The sequence below is a fragment of the Ovis canadensis genome, chromosome 10 (genome assembly GCF_042477335.2).
Source record: "Ovis canadensis isolate MfBH-ARS-UI-01 breed Bighorn chromosome 10, ARS-UI_OviCan_v2, whole genome shotgun sequence".
Taxonomy (NCBI): Eukaryota; Metazoa; Chordata; class Mammalia; order Artiodactyla; family Bovidae; genus Ovis; species Ovis canadensis.
This window is the reverse complement of record NC_091254.1, coordinates 43,062,034-43,078,251: the sequence shown is the minus strand read 5'-3', so window position 1 is coordinate 43,078,251 and position 16,218 is coordinate 43,062,034. Positions and strand designations below refer to the sequence as shown.

General features: G+C 43.9%; 1 protein-coding gene across 5 annotated transcripts in view; it reads left to right on the top strand.

Annotated features, from left to right (window-relative positions):
- FRY (FRY microtubule binding protein) overlaps positions 1-16,218 on the top strand; it is a 438,786-nt gene that overhangs the window by 374,556 nt on the left and 48,012 nt on the right. For all 5 annotated transcript variants that reach the window (XM_069601592.1, XM_069601589.1, XM_069601588.1 and 2 more), the window contains 6 exons: positions 1,029-1,111; positions 5,295-5,445; positions 5,996-6,099; positions 7,420-7,605; positions 9,012-9,210; positions 12,017-12,138. In XM_069601592.1, coding sequence (XP_069457693.1) covers positions 1,029-1,111; positions 5,295-5,445; positions 5,996-6,099; positions 7,420-7,605; positions 9,012-9,210; positions 12,017-12,138 — 845 coding nt within the window. The remainder of the gene's footprint in view (positions 1-1,028; positions 1,112-5,294; positions 5,446-5,995; positions 6,100-7,419; positions 7,606-9,011; positions 9,211-12,016; positions 12,139-16,218) is intronic.

Genomic DNA, 16,218 nt, shown 5'->3' with positions numbered 1-16,218 from the left:
GAGCTCAGCCTGAGGTCAAGTGTCCCCCCTTCTCAGAGGCAGCACAGCCTTGAAAGTGTCCCAACTGTCGCCTTCCTTGGCTGACACCGGGCAAGTTGTTTTGCTTCACTCTGTCTGTTTCCTCCTTGGCAGAGTAAATGGTGTGTATCTCAAAGGTGAGTGAGTGAGATTAAACGAGATAATGCACACGCAGTTGTTGTACTTCGACGACTTCCCTGGCGGTCCAGTGGTTAAGAATCCGCCTTGCAGTGCAGGAGACGTGGGTTCAGTCCCTGGTTGGTGAACTAAGATCCACATTCCGTGGAACAGCTAAGCCTGTGCCCTGCAACTACTGAGCGCATGCGCTCCAGAGCCCCTTGTGCCACGGCTAAAGAGTCCAGGCCTCGCAGTGAAAGGTGCCACGCCTCATGGTGCAGCAGAAATCCCACATGCTCTAAGACCAGATGCAGCCAAATAAATAAACACTCTTTTAAAAGTTATCCTTTGACCTCTTTTTTTGTTTTGTTTGTTTTTGATTACTTCTTAAGCCACAGAAAGACTGGACAGAAAGAGGCCCTCTGGTTGTATTACACCTCCACTTGTACCTTTTCCTAAAAAGCTTTTAAGGAAAACATTAAAGTTCGTGAAATTCAAAATTTGTTATGAAACTACTTTTGTATATTTCTGGGTTTGTCTTATTTCACTTATTCAATCTTTCAGCCATTATTTCTACCGTGTGCCAGGTTACCCGTGATCAAGGATTCGTGTTATTCAGTATCATGCCCATCTTCTTTCCAAGCAGATGCTATAATTTTCTAGTTGGAGTCACACATATTAGTCTTCAAATGTTTTTCTTTTCAAGATTTGAACTTGTGCTCCTGAGCAGGCGTGACCACTGGCCTGCTCAAGCACAAAGGGACTGTGTGGGGTACACTGTTTACAGTATTCTTTTAGGAAAAGCATCATCAACCGCTAAATAATAGTATTTTTGTGTCTCAGCACATAACACACGTGTCAATATCTCATGATGGCTGTTCTTGTATTTGCAGGTTTAGTAACGTCATCAGAGCCCATACGCGTCTGGAGTCAAGATACAGCAACAGCTCAGGAGGCTCATACGATGAAGATAAAAGTAAGCACTAATAGCCTGAGGGGTTTCAGATGGAGGGCAAATGGTTAGTGAATGGAAAATTGGTATTTTGATTATTCTTGTTCTGATCAGTAAAAAGAAGCCCGCAAATAATTAAGTATCCATTTAATCCTGCCATGCAGAGAGTCAGTCTCTTCAAAGTAAACACAAACCAAACAGTGGATGAATCAGAATTAGGAAAACTTTGAGCTACTACCTAAAACCATGTTTTTGTCTTCTTGGCCCTTTTCCTGGGTGATGCATTTGGCAAAAGGCTAGTACAAGATCGTCTCTTTAGAAAACAAAGTTTTCTGTGCAGTTCTCCTGCCTGTCTTGGGAGTGGATTTAACCTTTAAGCTTTGTGAGTCAGCTCACCCAGGATAGATCTGTTTTCATGTTTAATTTCTCAGGGACTGAGTGAAAACCTTGCCAGACTGGGAGATACGATTGTCCCAGGAATCACGCTGTACTTTGGGAAGCTGGAAAAACTGGAAAGATCAATGCATTCACTGACTTTGTTTAAGTCTCAGACAGGTTGTACACTTATTGGTCATTGGTCAGGGAGTGGTCTCAGTTACTTGTTCAGAAGTTACAGGAATTCTGGAAACAGAGAACATTCCCAGTGACATATTAGCTGTGTAAGGCAGTTGGTAAACTATCTTCTGGAACTTACTTGTTCGGGTGGAAATCATAATATGATATCTCATGAGTTAGGTCCATTTTGTACGTTGGCGCACGGAGGTTTTGTACTGGTAGTTTTGAATTATTTTGTTCTTGTGGGAAATGTGCAGAGTATGGTCAGAGGTACGTGTTTTAGGGTGGCCAAAAAGTTTGTTCAGGTTTTTCAGTGCAATGTTATGAAAAACCCAAATAAGCTTTTTGGCCAACCCAGTAGTTCTAATGACACTGCATTCCAGTTTTACTTCTTAGCGCACAGATAGGCGACTCTCCACCATTCAAATGTCAGTGGGAGGAATGTCTGAAGTCCATGTAGTACTGCCATGCTCAGGTTGAGTTCTAACCGTGCTCGTGTGCTCACTCACGTCTGGCTCTTTGTGACTGCCATGGGCTGCAGCCCGCCAAGCTCCTCTGTCCGTGGGATTTCCCAGGCAAGAATATTGGAGTGGGTCACCATCCCCTCCTCCAAGGGATCTTCCCGACCCAGGGAGTGAACCCACATCTCTTGCGTCTTCTCCATTGGCAGGCAAAATCTTTACCACTAGGGTCACCTGGGAAGCCCAAGTTTTAACTGTGTCCCTATAAAACCAATTTCTAGAACAGTTAGTATGAAGTCGGGGTGAAGGGGAAGCTTATGCATTTTCCCTCATTTCTGTGCCCATCAGGGTATTTGGCCTTCCAGACACCAAACAGTTGCATTTCAAGAGCATAGAGCATTAGTTCTAGGCAGGACCAGATTTGATAGATGAGGAGAGCAGTACCTGAGGGGTGGAGTTGTTGGTTCAAGAGCAGTCTCCTTGCTCTTCAATACTTGGTAACATAAAATTCTGAGGACAGAAAAATTGAGTCATGGAAATGTTAGGCAGTCGAATCCTGACTTCCCCAGAATGTGACAGGCATGCTGTAACGAAGCATAACATTCTATGACTGTGGATTTTACATTAGGAATTTTGTTGCACTTTGACCAGTCGATTCCGTCAAAGTGTATCTCTTTGTTCTGGGCACAGGACACAGAAATTGATAGAAAACACTGTAACTAATAATCATTTTGAAAATACATCTTCACAGCCCTCTGGTATTGAAACTTTACATTCCTTATGTATTTTAAAATAACGACTTTCAGAGGGTAATTATAACAAAATGAGCTACTATATCATTATATAAACTCAGGTCACTGGCTTTAGGGTTAAAGAGAAAAAGTAATAGAAGTATGTATAAAGGGAAAGAAAAACTACTGTGAATGAAAATAAGGCAGAAAGAGTAGTCTGTTTTACTCAGAAATGCTTATAAATTTGTCATCCCAGCATAAACAGCATCTTACTGGGTATAGTACTTGAATTTGATTGAGTCATGTGTCAGTAATATTCTTCACGTGATTACTGATATTAACCAGGGAAATTAAAGTTCAGAGTAAGTAGTTGGGTTGCTGAGAGCTCGAATCTTAAATTTCTCAAGTCAAAGAAAAATGGGAATCAAGCCACTCAAACAGATCCTCATCATAGAAAGTCCATAAAATAGATGCCAAGATCCTTTTCTAGTTGTCAAGTAACAGAATTGACCTCAGCTGTCCCAGATGAAGCGGTCCATCCGGTAGGGCATAAGTACCCTCAGAACTTTGGTAACTCAATCCTGCCTGATGCATTTTTGGTTCCAGCCACCCAGGGATGGGTACAGTCTATGCCATGAGAGAAGCAAAGGTTTGCAGGCTCAGTTCCAAACCTTATGACTGGCTGTATGATAAATGTCAGGAGTAGTTATTTTCTGCCTGAATTCCTGAGGGTATGAGCAGGGCCAAGAAGAATGAGAAGGGATCAGGAGAGACCTCGTGGCCCAGTGCTTCCTAGTCTGGGTTTATCTAAAAAGAAAGGTACCGCCTCTTTAAAGTATTTTTTTATTAAAAAAAAAAATACCACCTTGGATAAAGTGGACAGGCAAACAGATTCAGACCTAGTCTATAAAGTTGGTGGACAGCGTCTGGCATGGTCACAGAACAGCAAAGAAAGGCAAGGTGACTGGGGTGCAATGAGCAGAGGGCACGAAATAGGAAATAAGCCAAGAAACAGGAGGGAAGTCTTGTCAGGGCTTATAGGCCCTGGTGTGAATTGAATGCTGGATTTCATTTTGAGTGTAAAGGGGAGCTGCTGGCCAGGGGTGCGCAGAGAAAGGGACTCTGAATGGACTTCTGTTTTCAAAGGCTGGCTCTGGGGACTTCCCTGGTGGTCTAGTGGTTAATTCTTCGCCTTCCAGTGCAGGGGGTGTGGGTTCAATCCCTGATTGGGGAGCTAAGATCCCACATGCCTCCAGGCCGAAAAAAAAAAAAAACGAAACATAAACCAGAAGTGATATTGTAACAAATTCAATAAAGACTTTAAAAATTGTCTACATTAAAAAAAAAAAAATCTTTAAAAAAGGAGGATGACTCTGGCTGCTCTGCTGAGAATAGACTGCAGAGGGTTAAGCATGGAGTCAGGGAGGCGGTAGGAGGCTCTGCCTCCCGTGAGAGATGGTGAGGGCTCAGCCCAGGGTGGCAGTGATAGAGATGGTGAGAAGTGGTCATCTCTTGGGTTTGTTTTGAGGGAGAGCTTACTGAATATGCGGCTGCTGGTAAGTTACTTAACCTCAGCATCCCCTCTACAAAATTGGGATAATAGGTACCTGTCGTTGGGTTATCTTGGGTTATTATTACATGAAATATATAGACCATTGCCTGACATGAAGTAACCCCTCTCTGTTGTTAGTTGCTAAGTCGTGTCCGACTCTTTTGCAACCCCATGGACTGTAGCCTACCAGGCTCCTCTGTCCATGGGATTCTTCAGGCAAGAGTACTACAGTGGGTTGCCATTCCTTCTCCAGAGGATCTTCCCAACCCAGGGATTAAACCCACATCTCCTGCATTGCAGGCAGATTCTTTATCACTGAGCCACCAAGGAAGCCCAAGCTGTCTCTCCGTTAGTTCCAACGGTATTATTTTCATTATTACTGTCACTACCACCATCATCATGGTTATTAGAAATATAAGCAACTATAGCTGATGCATGTTGATATTTGGCAGAAGCCAACATAATTCTGTAAAGCAGTTATCCTTCAATTAAAATAAATTATATATATATATGTGTGTGTGAGAAGTCAGGGAGGATTCCCAGGCTCCCGTCCTGAGTGAACTGAAAATAAGAAATCACGTTTTACTGAGATGGAGGAGACAAGAGAAGGAGTGAGTTGTCACAGTGATGGCAACTCACGTGATGCAGGGTTTTTCTTCTTGTGTATCTATGTTTTCAGTCGCTCTGTAATGAATATGAATTAGATATCCAAGAAATAAAGGAATGAAAGAAACTTAATCAAGTAATTCCAGCCCATTTGATCATATAATTTCATACTCACCAAATGGAATGGTTAGGAAGTTATTTTTACAAGCACTAATTTGTAAGTTGCTTTCTAAAAAGGCAAGTTGGGAAAACAAGCCGCTTCTCCCTGTAAATGAAGCACATTCGTCTTTCTCACACTACAGATGACCCAATTTCTCCCTACACCGGCTGGCTTCTGACTATCACAGAGACCAAACAGCCGCAGCCCCTACCCATGCCTTGCACGGGAGGGTGCTGGGCCCCCCTGGTGGACTACCTCCCAGAGACCATCACCCCCCGGGGGCCGCTCCACAGGTGAGTAGCACGTGCAGATAGAGGGGAGTGATCGCTTAGCTCTGACTGGATTTTTCTTCCTATGAAAAGAGAAACCTGTTCCAGGTCCCATCAATTGAAATGATGTTTGAAACCAGAGGGAACACAAGCGACTTGAACTGCAGCTCCCAGCACACTGACTGACTTTGCTCGAGCATTAACCAGCGTGCGAAGCTGCCTTGCAGCCCTTTGGAGTTTTCCTTGCTGTGCCCTTAGTGTGGGTGTTCATGCTCTTACGCCTTTTCGATTGTGAGCAGCTAAACGAAAGAACCCTTGTCCTCCAAGTCTCTTCATCCCTGAGCCCTTATTTTCAAATGACCGGTAGAGTCCCCATTATGTGAATTAGCTCAAGTGAAGTTTCTTCTCCTCGTGGAGCTCTGTGCTGTATCAGGCCAACTCCATTTCCCTGGAATCAGGGTCTCACCTAATTTTTCAAGGCTGACGAGCTGGACGTGATTGTGCCCCAGCGACCTGTCAGTCTGTTTCCGTCCTCTTCGGACATGGCGTTGACGTTGTCGTTTTCATTGATCAGGTGCAATGTTGCTGTCATCTTTATGACTGAGATGGTGGTGGACCACAGTGTCAGAGAGGACTGGGCTCTCCATCTCCCGCTGCTGCTCCATGCTGTCTTCCTAGGTAAGCCTGGGACCCAGAGGAATTCTGGCCACTAGAGTCTGAAACCTACACAAGTCATCCCAGGGAGCTGTCCTTTTACGTGGCCATCCTGCTTTTCTGAAATACCTAATATCTTCCATTTTTCACTGCCCTTTCTGTGACATCTCTAAAATTCCAGTTGATCAGTCATTGTTTAAAGTTGTCCTGGCACCATAATATAGAATGGTACCTCATCCATGCTACTTCTATGCTGCTACTGCTAAGTTGCTTCAGTCGTGTCCGACCCTGTGCGACCTCATGGACTGCAGCCCACCAGGCTCCTCCGTCCATGGGATTTTCCAGGCAAGAGTACTGGAGTGGGGTGCCATTGCCTTCTCCTGTAACTGCATAGTGATACACCAATTCAACTTACTGCTATGGGGGAAAATCACCATTTAATAAGACATGAAGACAAAGCACAGACCTGACTAAGGGCACACATGCTGTGGACCACAGCACGGCCATGACCAGAGCAAGTGGGGGGACGGGGGAGGGGAGAGGGATGGGTGAACCACAGCCTCGGGGCGGGGGGGCAGGTCTGGATTGACGATGACTAAGCAGACAACAGGATGAGACAGGAAATCAAAACCAACGATGAAAGCAGACACACCGCCAGAGAACTCCAACAGCAAGGAGAACATAGAGAACTGTTCTTTAACAAATATTCAGAAAGAAATCAAGCATGAAACCACAGAGAAATCCTCAAAGAATTTTAAATATCAACTAATTAGCCAATGATACAAATTATAGTGTGTCAAAAGACCACAAAATGGACTAGTGACTGCTACTTCTATAGAGATATTCAAAACAAGCTGGACTTCTTTTAGGGGCTTTGGTTCTCCATGATGAGTTTAAAGCCTTGAGACACAGTCAGTGCATAGCGAGGAAGAATGTAGAGCATGGTCGGCTAAGCACTGAGATTTTAAAATACCCAAGGTGCAGAGCAAAAAAAAATGGAAAGAGGAATCAGCCAGGCAGGGAGACTCAGAGAGAGAGATAAAGTTAGAAACCTTTAGTAACAGGGAAGAGAACATCTCAGGAAAGAGGAATGCTAAACATGTCAGATGCTACAGAGAGGTCAAGAAAAGTCTGTCTGTCCGCATTTCATAAGAACATTTTTTAAGGAAGAAAACATTTGATTTTTCCTAAGCCTGATTTCTTTATGTCGGTAACAAACTAACAAAGGAGACTAAACATTCCTCTAACGTGTTCCTCCCGGGCATCTTGGAATCTTTGCCATCCCTGGAATCTAGACGAGCTGAAGGTTTGTTTATATTAAGAGATTGCACCGTTTTGTTCCAGGTTTGGACCATTACCGGCCCGAAGTCTTTGAACATAGCAAAAAATTGCTTCTTCACCTCCTGATTGCCCTCTCTTGCAACAGCAATTTCCATGCCATTGCTTCTGTGCTCCTGCAGACTCGAGAGATGGGCGAAGCCAAGACTCTAACCGTTCAGCCAGCTTATCAACCCGAGTACCTCTATACAGGTAACACAAGGAGGAGGGGCAGGGAGCCTGAGACAGAGTCACAAGTCTGAGGATACCTGGGGGTGTCCCTGGAGCCCACATCAATGTCTCTGCTTTTACCCTTGCCCCAGCTTTCTAAGGGATAAAATATGCACCATTATGTACAATAAACATGCACTATTTTACTTGATGTTAAATCCTTCTTCCTTAGTAAATATGTCCAAATATACTTTTAAAATTATTACTGTGATTGCTATTTGCATTAAATATGTTATGAAAAAATTAATATCCATTGACCGAGAGAGCATGAGTCTGGAACACCCATGGAGGAGAGTGTGCAGAACAGTGACCACCTGCCGCATCCTGAGACCAGGTATCACCAAGGCGCCAGACATTTCCCTATGTACCTTGAGACTTAATTACATTAATATACGCATTCAGAGTTCTGGGCACATTTATGCAAAACATTGTGTATAACCTACTTATCGCTGTTATCCTCAACAATAGTATCATGTCACACAGTTAAATCGTCTATTACCCAAGAATAATTTACCTACAGCACAGTTAGGTACAAATGTGTAACAGAGCTATTCATCAGTCAGTGGGTGTGTGAAAGCAGGCACACACAGACACACGCACTCACCTCTTTTGCAGAAAGCATCAGTTAAAACACCAGAGCATCAAATGATTTGGTAAGTCTGTCAGAAAAAGACTGATTAAGTGAGCTTAATCAGAAGACTGGGTATTTTGAAGATCTTTGTATCTTAGCACAAATGGTTCCATGCCATTCTTTTTATGTACTGCATAGTACCCATTGAACAACATATCTTAACTCGTATGTTTCTTATCCACACCTGGAGAAATTGTTGTGGTTTGTGTCTCTTTTGCTTCTTGGCCAATATACGAAATGCCTCCATGAGCCTCTAGGCTCATAGACCTTGATGTACTTTTAATCAGTGTATCTCCAGGATACATTTCTTAGTTTGTAGTTATTGGGTTGAACAACAAAAGATAGATGTCTTTAAATTTTTTTTTTACTGATATTGCAAATTGTTCTCCAAGATTGTTGCACTAATTTAAACCCGCAGTATTTAAGAGTGTGTATTGCTCACCTACTATTACTAAACCAGTCTGATAAATAAAAGGTGGTATCTTGAGGGAGAAAAGGGGGAAAAAAAAAAAAAGACACCAAAGTAGAAAATAGCAGAGCACCATCTGTTACCAAATCACACTGGTCTACACAGCAGTGCAACTATTCTGTAAGCAAAAAAAGAGTTCCAGTCTTGTTTAATCATAGCCATAGCCAAAAATCAAGTGTTTTTTTTTTTTTCAAAAAATTTAAATAACTGCACACTTCCTGATGCACACCTCCCGACCTCGTTCAGCAAGTGGCCTGTGCATTCCACCTGGACCTTGTCTCCCACCAGGTGGCTTCGACTTCCTGAGAGAGGATCAGTCATCCCCGGTGCCAGACTCAGGGCTCAGTTCCAGCTCCACTTCATCCAGCATCAGTCTGGGAGGCAGTAGTGGGAACCTCCCACAGATGACCCAGGAGGGAGAAGATGCAGACGCGGCTGCCGACTCAGATGAGAAGGCAAACAAGCTCATTGAGTTTCTGACGACCAGGTAAGGGAGGGGTCAGGAGATGGGCTGCTGTTTTTTGGATCAGTCTTCTGGCAGAGTGCCATCACTTTAAAACTGCAGATGAAAATTCTAACGAAGTCTCCTCTCTTCTGAATTGCATCTGCTGGCGTCTGTGTACAAGGCAGACCCTAATAGGTGCTGTCTACGACTCCCCTGATGTCACAGTGGAGGAGCGGAGAGATTTCCTGCCTAATGAGCAGGTGGCAGATGCGGGCGGGAGGCAAGCATGACTTTCACTGTCTATTAGAGCTACCAGCCTCCGGGAGTTCCAAGACTTGGCAGAGAACATTGCTCTGGAAACCCAAAGTATTAGCCATGGTCAACCTAGTAGCAGCTGCAGACGGGGGACCCCTATCTGCTCCTCTAGTCACTTATAAATGGAATTCAGGAACCAGAAACAATCAGACGCACGATGGGAAAGGAATCCAACTAATAATAGATCAAAGTCAGGAAAACTGTGAGTGATCCCGTTTTTTTCAGATTTTATGGTTCTTTCAAGGAATGATTTAGCTCTTGGTTCCATTCTCGTAGTTCGGTTCAGTTTAGTCACTCAGTCGTGTCCAACTCTTTGAGACCCCATGAACCACAGCACGTCAGGCCTCCCTGTCCATCGCCAACTGCCAGAGTCTACCCAAACCCATGTCCATTGAGTTGGTGATGCCATCCAACCATCTCATCCTCTGTCGCCCCCTTTTCCTCCTGCCCTCAGTCTTTCCCAGCATCAGGGTCTTTTCCAGTGAGTCAGCTGTTCACATCAGGTGGCCAGAGTATTGGAGTTTCAGCTTCAGCAACTTCCTTCCATTGAATATTCAGGACTGATTTCCTTTAGGATGGACTGGTTGGATCTCCTTGCAGTTAAAGGAACTCTCAAGAGTCTTCTCCAACACCACAGTTCAAAAGTGTCAATTCTTCAGCACTCAGCTTTCTTTATAGTCCAACTCTCACATCTGTACATGACTACTGGAAAAACCATAGCCTTGACTAGACGGACCTTTGTGGACAAAGTAATGTCTCTGTTTTTTAATATGCTATCTAGGTTGGTCATAACTTTCCTTCCAAGGAGTAAGTGTCTTTTAATTTCATGGCTGCAGTCACCATCTGCAGTGATTTTGGAGCCCAGAAAAATCAAGTCAGCCACTGTTTCCACTGTTTTCCCATCTATGTGCCATGAAGTGATGGGACCGGATGCCATGATCTTAGTTGTCTGAATGTTGAGCGTTAAGCCAACTTTTTCACTCTCCTCTTTCACATTCATCAAGAGGCTTTTTAGTTCCTCTTCACTTTCTGCCATAAGGGTGGTGTCATCTGCATATCTCAGGTTATTGATATTTCTCCCGGCAATCTTGATTCCAGCTTCTACTTCTTCCAGCCCAGCGTTTCTCATGATGTACTCTGCATATAAGTTAAATAAGCAGGGTGACAATATACAGCCTTGAGGTACTCTTTTTCCTATTTGGAACCAGTCTGTTGTTCCATGTCCAGTTCTAACTGTTGCTTCCTGACCTGCATACAGGTTTCTCAAGAGGCAGGTCAGGTGCTCTGGTATTCCCATCTCTTTCAGAATTTTCCACAGTTTCTTGTGATCCACACAGTCAAAGGCTTTGGCATAGTCAATAAAGCAGAAATAGATGCTTTTCTGGAACTCTCTTGCTTTTTCCATGATCCAGTGGATGTTGGCAATTTGATCTCTGGTTCCTCTGCCTTCTCTAAATCCAGCTTGAACATCTGGAAGTTCATGGTTCACATACTGTTGAAGCCTGGCTTGGAGAATTTTGAGCATTACTTTGCTAGCGTGTGAGATGCATCCAATTGTGCAGTAGTCTGAGCATTCTTTGGCATTGCCTTTCTTTGGGATTGGAATGAAAACTGACCTTTTCCAGTCCTGTGGCCACTGCTGCGTTTTCCAAATTAGGTGACATACTGAGAGCAGCACTTTCACAGCATCATCTTTCAGGATTTGAAACAGCTCCACTGGAATTCCATCACCTCCACTAGCTTTGTTCATAGTGATGCTTCCTAAGGCCCACTTGACATCACATTTCAGGATGTCTGGCTCTAGGTGAGTGATCACACCATCATGATTATCTGGGTCATGAAGATCTTTTTTGTACAGCTCTTCTGTATATTGTTGCCACCTCTTCTTAATATCTTCTGCTTCTGTTAGCTCAGTTCAATATAGAATTTAATGTACAGAAAGCTCAGGTAGGGGCTGGTGGGGCCTCCTTACAGGGTGTCTCAGAGACCTGACTGGTTTGTGGAGAAGAAAGGTTTTCTCACTACTCACCAGTGTCAGTGCTGGGAATGGTATTTTCTGAAATTCTCACATGTGGATCCATCCCATTCTTACCACAGAGAAAGCCAAATAGACAACAGAGTTTGTATCTTCAGTTTGTCCTACAGTGTTTGGCAACTTAACAATGTGATCCTGATAAAATGTTATCTCTGCACATTCTAAAACGTATAAAGGGAGTCTGTGTCTAAATCTGTGTTTTATTTGACATGTTACATCATTTCATTTAAGACAAAGAACCTGTTATGTGCTGAATGAACACTGTCCTGGTGAATTGAGAAGTTTTAATTTTGTGAGCAAACCGTATGAAAAAGTATGTCTCCATCAGTTAAGCAGATCTATTTTGAGTGTGCTCTTAAGCTTTATAAGACTGAAATTTTCCACCAAATTAATAAGTAAATTTTTTTTAATGTATGTTGCCCCTTTGGAGTTAGAACTGTATATATGGTTGTGCAAAATGATAGTTACATTTTTGACAGTTCGTGTGTTTTGTTGAAGGGCATTTGGTCCACTTTGGTGCCATGAGGACATCACACCCAAAAATCAGAATTCAAAGAGTGCTGAACAACTCACCAATTTTCTACGTCATGTGGTATCCGTGTTCAGAGATTCCAAATCAGGTACCTCATCCTATTTCTACAAAGCCCACATTCAGCGTTTTTCTAATGGAGCTCGTTCTCCCCATATAGCTACACACTGTGTATGTATTTGTGTGTGCGTGTGTGTGTATGTGTGTAAAATCCTCCGTTTGGCAGCAGTAGCCAAGGAATATTCACAGGAGGTATTGAAGCTTTTTCAGGTGTGCCTAATTTAATGATAGTTAATGTCACATATAGCGGCATGATGCTCCATCAAATGATTTCCCCAGTGTCTCTGTTCTCTTTGCTTCATTTCCCTCACTACAACACAACTGTGCCTATATTAATTTTATTTAAAGGCCATGAGAAAGAAATTTTATTCGCTGTCATCAGACTCAACTGGGAGAAAATGGTCTGTCTTGCAAACTGGGTTTTTTTAAATAAGAATAATTTTTCAATAAAATGTTTTTGGCTTTAAAAGTATTTGCTGACAAGTCCTGAGCCAGTGACCACTCAATATTCTGAACATGGTCTGATGCTAATTTAGGCACTAGTAGCCGCACAATATTCAAGCCCTTAGCTGGATTCCATTCAGATCAGCTTGGCCAGGGCTGATATGTGTGTGAAATTTAAATTTGGTTCCTCAGCCTGATAAACAGCTATCTCTGCCTTTTCTCACTCAGCAGGCTGGCCATAGTAAATATGTCTCACTGGTTCTTCTGGCTACTCTGATAATTAGCACATTTTACAGTTTGAAACATTCCAGATAAGCCACATATCTTTTCATTATCAGAGGATACATGCTAAGAAACAAAAAATACTGTTAAACTGAAATGAGAAAGTTGTTCCCAGAATGGAATTGCCATTTCTTGAGTTTCCCCATTGGAATTTCTTTGAAGTATTAGAACTGCTTTTATTGGTATTTCCCCCACTTAAAAGTCATTTCAATAGCCTTAAAGGAGAAATTTTGTGATGCATGTGAACTCTTCATCTGTGTAAAACTCTTGATGGTATGCTGCTGCTGCTAAGTCGCTTCAGTTGTGTCTGACTCTGTAACCCTATGGACAGCAGCCCACCAGGCTCCTCCATCCACAGGATTCTCTAGGCAATAATACTGGAGTGGGTTGCCATTTCCTTCTCTGCTTGATGGTATAAAGATAGTAAAAATGAGAAAAAGTATGAATGCCATATATAGCATGTTCTCAGAGCATGCTTCAGGCTGCTTAGAACATTCTGGGCTTCCCTGGTGGCTCAGACAGTAAAGCGTCTACCCACAATGCAGGAGACTCGGCTTCGATCCGTGGGTCGGGAAGATCCCCTGGAGAAGGAAATGGCAACCCACTCCAGGACTCTTGCCTGGAAAATTCCATGGACAGAGGAGCCTGGCAGGCCACAGTCCATGGGGTTGTAAAGAGTTGGACACGACTGAGCAACTTCACTTTCACTTAGAATATTCTGTGTCTTTTCACATCTTTCTCAAGATATTTTTACTCACTACAATTTTCTTGAACATGGCTGCTTGCTGCCTACTTTCAATATAGCACAATAAGATGTGTTCCTGGAAACGCTTGTATTAGTCAGGGTAGCATAGGTGCTGTAATAAATAACCCCCAAAGCTCAGAGACCTCACACAAGAGGCTGTTTCTGGATCTCATAACAGTCCACTGTGGACGTTTGGGAGCAGCTTTCCACCTGGTACTTCAGGGACCATCCCCTGATTCTGTGTCTCTGCCACCCGCTAGGCTCAGAGGCCTCTACTCAACCCTCTGTGTCCAGGGGCAGGTGGAGGAACAGAGTGCGTGGAGGGTCACCCTGGAGGAGTTTGCCTGCTAGCCTTGAGCGTGGCATCCAACGCATCTCCCCATGTCCCACTGGCCAGAACCCAAGCCCAAGGTCACATCTGACTGTGAGGAGGGCTGAGAAATGTGGCTTCACTGTGTAACAGGGAGAAAAGGAAACCTTTTTCTTTTCTCTGTTGTTGTTTAGTTGCTCGGTTGTGTCCGACTCTGTGGCCCCATGAACTGTAGCCTGCCAGGCTCCTCTGTCCATGAGGTTCTCCAGGCTACTGGCGTGGGTTGCCATTTCCTCCTCCAGGGGATCTTCTCTACCCAGGGATTGAACCCAAATCTCCTGCACTGCCAGTTGGGTTCTTTACCACTGAGCCACCTAGGAAGCCCCTTCTTTTCTCTGCCACTCATTAAATAGCTTTTCCCAAAGGACATCATCTTAGGGGGTTGGGGGTCAGCAGTCCTACTAGAACACTTCCAACAGTATGATTTATTTTATTTTATTTATTTTTTTATTTTTTGGCCACACTGTGTGGCATGTGAGATCGTAGGTCCCTGACCAGGAATTGAACCCACACTCCCAGGCAGTGTAAGTGCAAAGTCTTAGCCAGTGGACCACCAGGGGAGTCCCTCCAACAGTGTGATTTAAAGAAATTTTATTCATTACCATGGACCTCACCTCCACATATAAAATGGCTTAAATAGAAAAAATATGTTTTGAAAAGCAAAACAAAGATGTAAAAAATGATTTTGAAATATCCATTCATAGGTTGTGAACTACCTTTAAGGGTTAAATCTTGTGTTTCCTACCCTGAACGTGTCTGAGTCTGTTTTCCAGGACACTTGGTTGACACTGCAGGAGCATTGTCTTATTTGGTGTACTACGTGTCCCAGGGCTCAGCCAGCCAGGCAGCAGCACCAGGAACAGTAACAGTGAATTTTCCCTCCTGGTCCACGTTCATGGAACCATCAAATGTGCCCCCAGAGCCTCTCCATCACGGAGACAGCACAAATCGCTGTTTTGATCAGGTCCACTGACTCGCGTAGCCTGATTTTTCTGCACATAAAGAGGTGCAACAAGTGGGGGATTTAATGGCCCAGAATTCAGCCATGGATTTTCCCTTACGTTTTCATTTTATTGTGATCAGATGGTTTTCTGAGGGCTGAGATTACCTTCATGCTGTTGGAAGAACAAACACTCAGGAGGTGAAAGCTGAACCAGTCCCTGCCTTCTTTGCAATGCCTGCACCTCCACGTCTGCCTGTTTATGGGTGATTCTGAAGAACAGGGAGTTTGGCCCAGGCTTTGGTTGCACTTGCATACATGTGTGTATACGTGCTAAGTCGCTTCAGTTGTGTCTGACTCTATGTGACCCTATGGACTGTAGCCCGCCAGGCTCCTCTGTCCATGGAGTTCTCCAGGCAAGAATACTGGAGTGGGTGGCCTTGCCCTCCTCCAGGCGATCTTCCCAGCCCAGGGATCAAACCCATGTCTCTTACGTCTCCTGCATGGGGAGGAGGGTTCTTTACCATTAATGCCACCTGGCTGGTCAGATCCACTCATCACTTGCCTCTTCATTCACAAGACTTGTGTCTAACAGACTCTCGTATGACAAGGGAGCGAACATATCCTATGTGAAAAGTGCAGAAGACTGATGCCGAACAGTAGCAGCGCAGTAACTAATAATACATTTGTAAGCGCCAATGGTGTGTCAGACACCACTCCAAGCCCTTTCTAAGTTGATTTCCACCACCACTCTTTGAGGTGGATGCTCTGATTCACAAGGTAGAGACAAGGAAACAGGGTCACAGAGAATACATTTCTTTCCCAGCATCCCAAATCTCTCATTTTAAATCAGGACCATATTGCTCTGAAGCTTTCTACTCCACAAAGCTTGCTCCAAACTCTTTCTATTCCACTGTGCTCCTTTAAGATTGATTCAGATTTGGTTTTAATTTGTTATTTTATTGAAGTATAGTTGCTCTACAATGCTGTGTTAAAGTGAACATTTCTACTGTATAGCGATGTGAACCAGCCTTATATATATACATATCCCCTCTTTTTTGGATTTCCTTCCCATTCAGGTCACCACTGACCACTGAGTGTTCCCTGCGCTATAGAGCCTGTTCTCATTAGTTATAGGAATTCCCAGATGGTGCTAGTGGTAAAGGACCCGCCTGCCAATGCAGGAGACGTAAGAGACGCCAGTTGGATATGGTCGGAAAGATCCCCTGGAGGAGGAAATGGCAACCCGCTTCAGTATTCTTGCCTGGAGAATCCCATGGACACAGGAGCCTGGCGGGATCCAGTCCGTGGTGTCGCGAAAGGGGAAGCA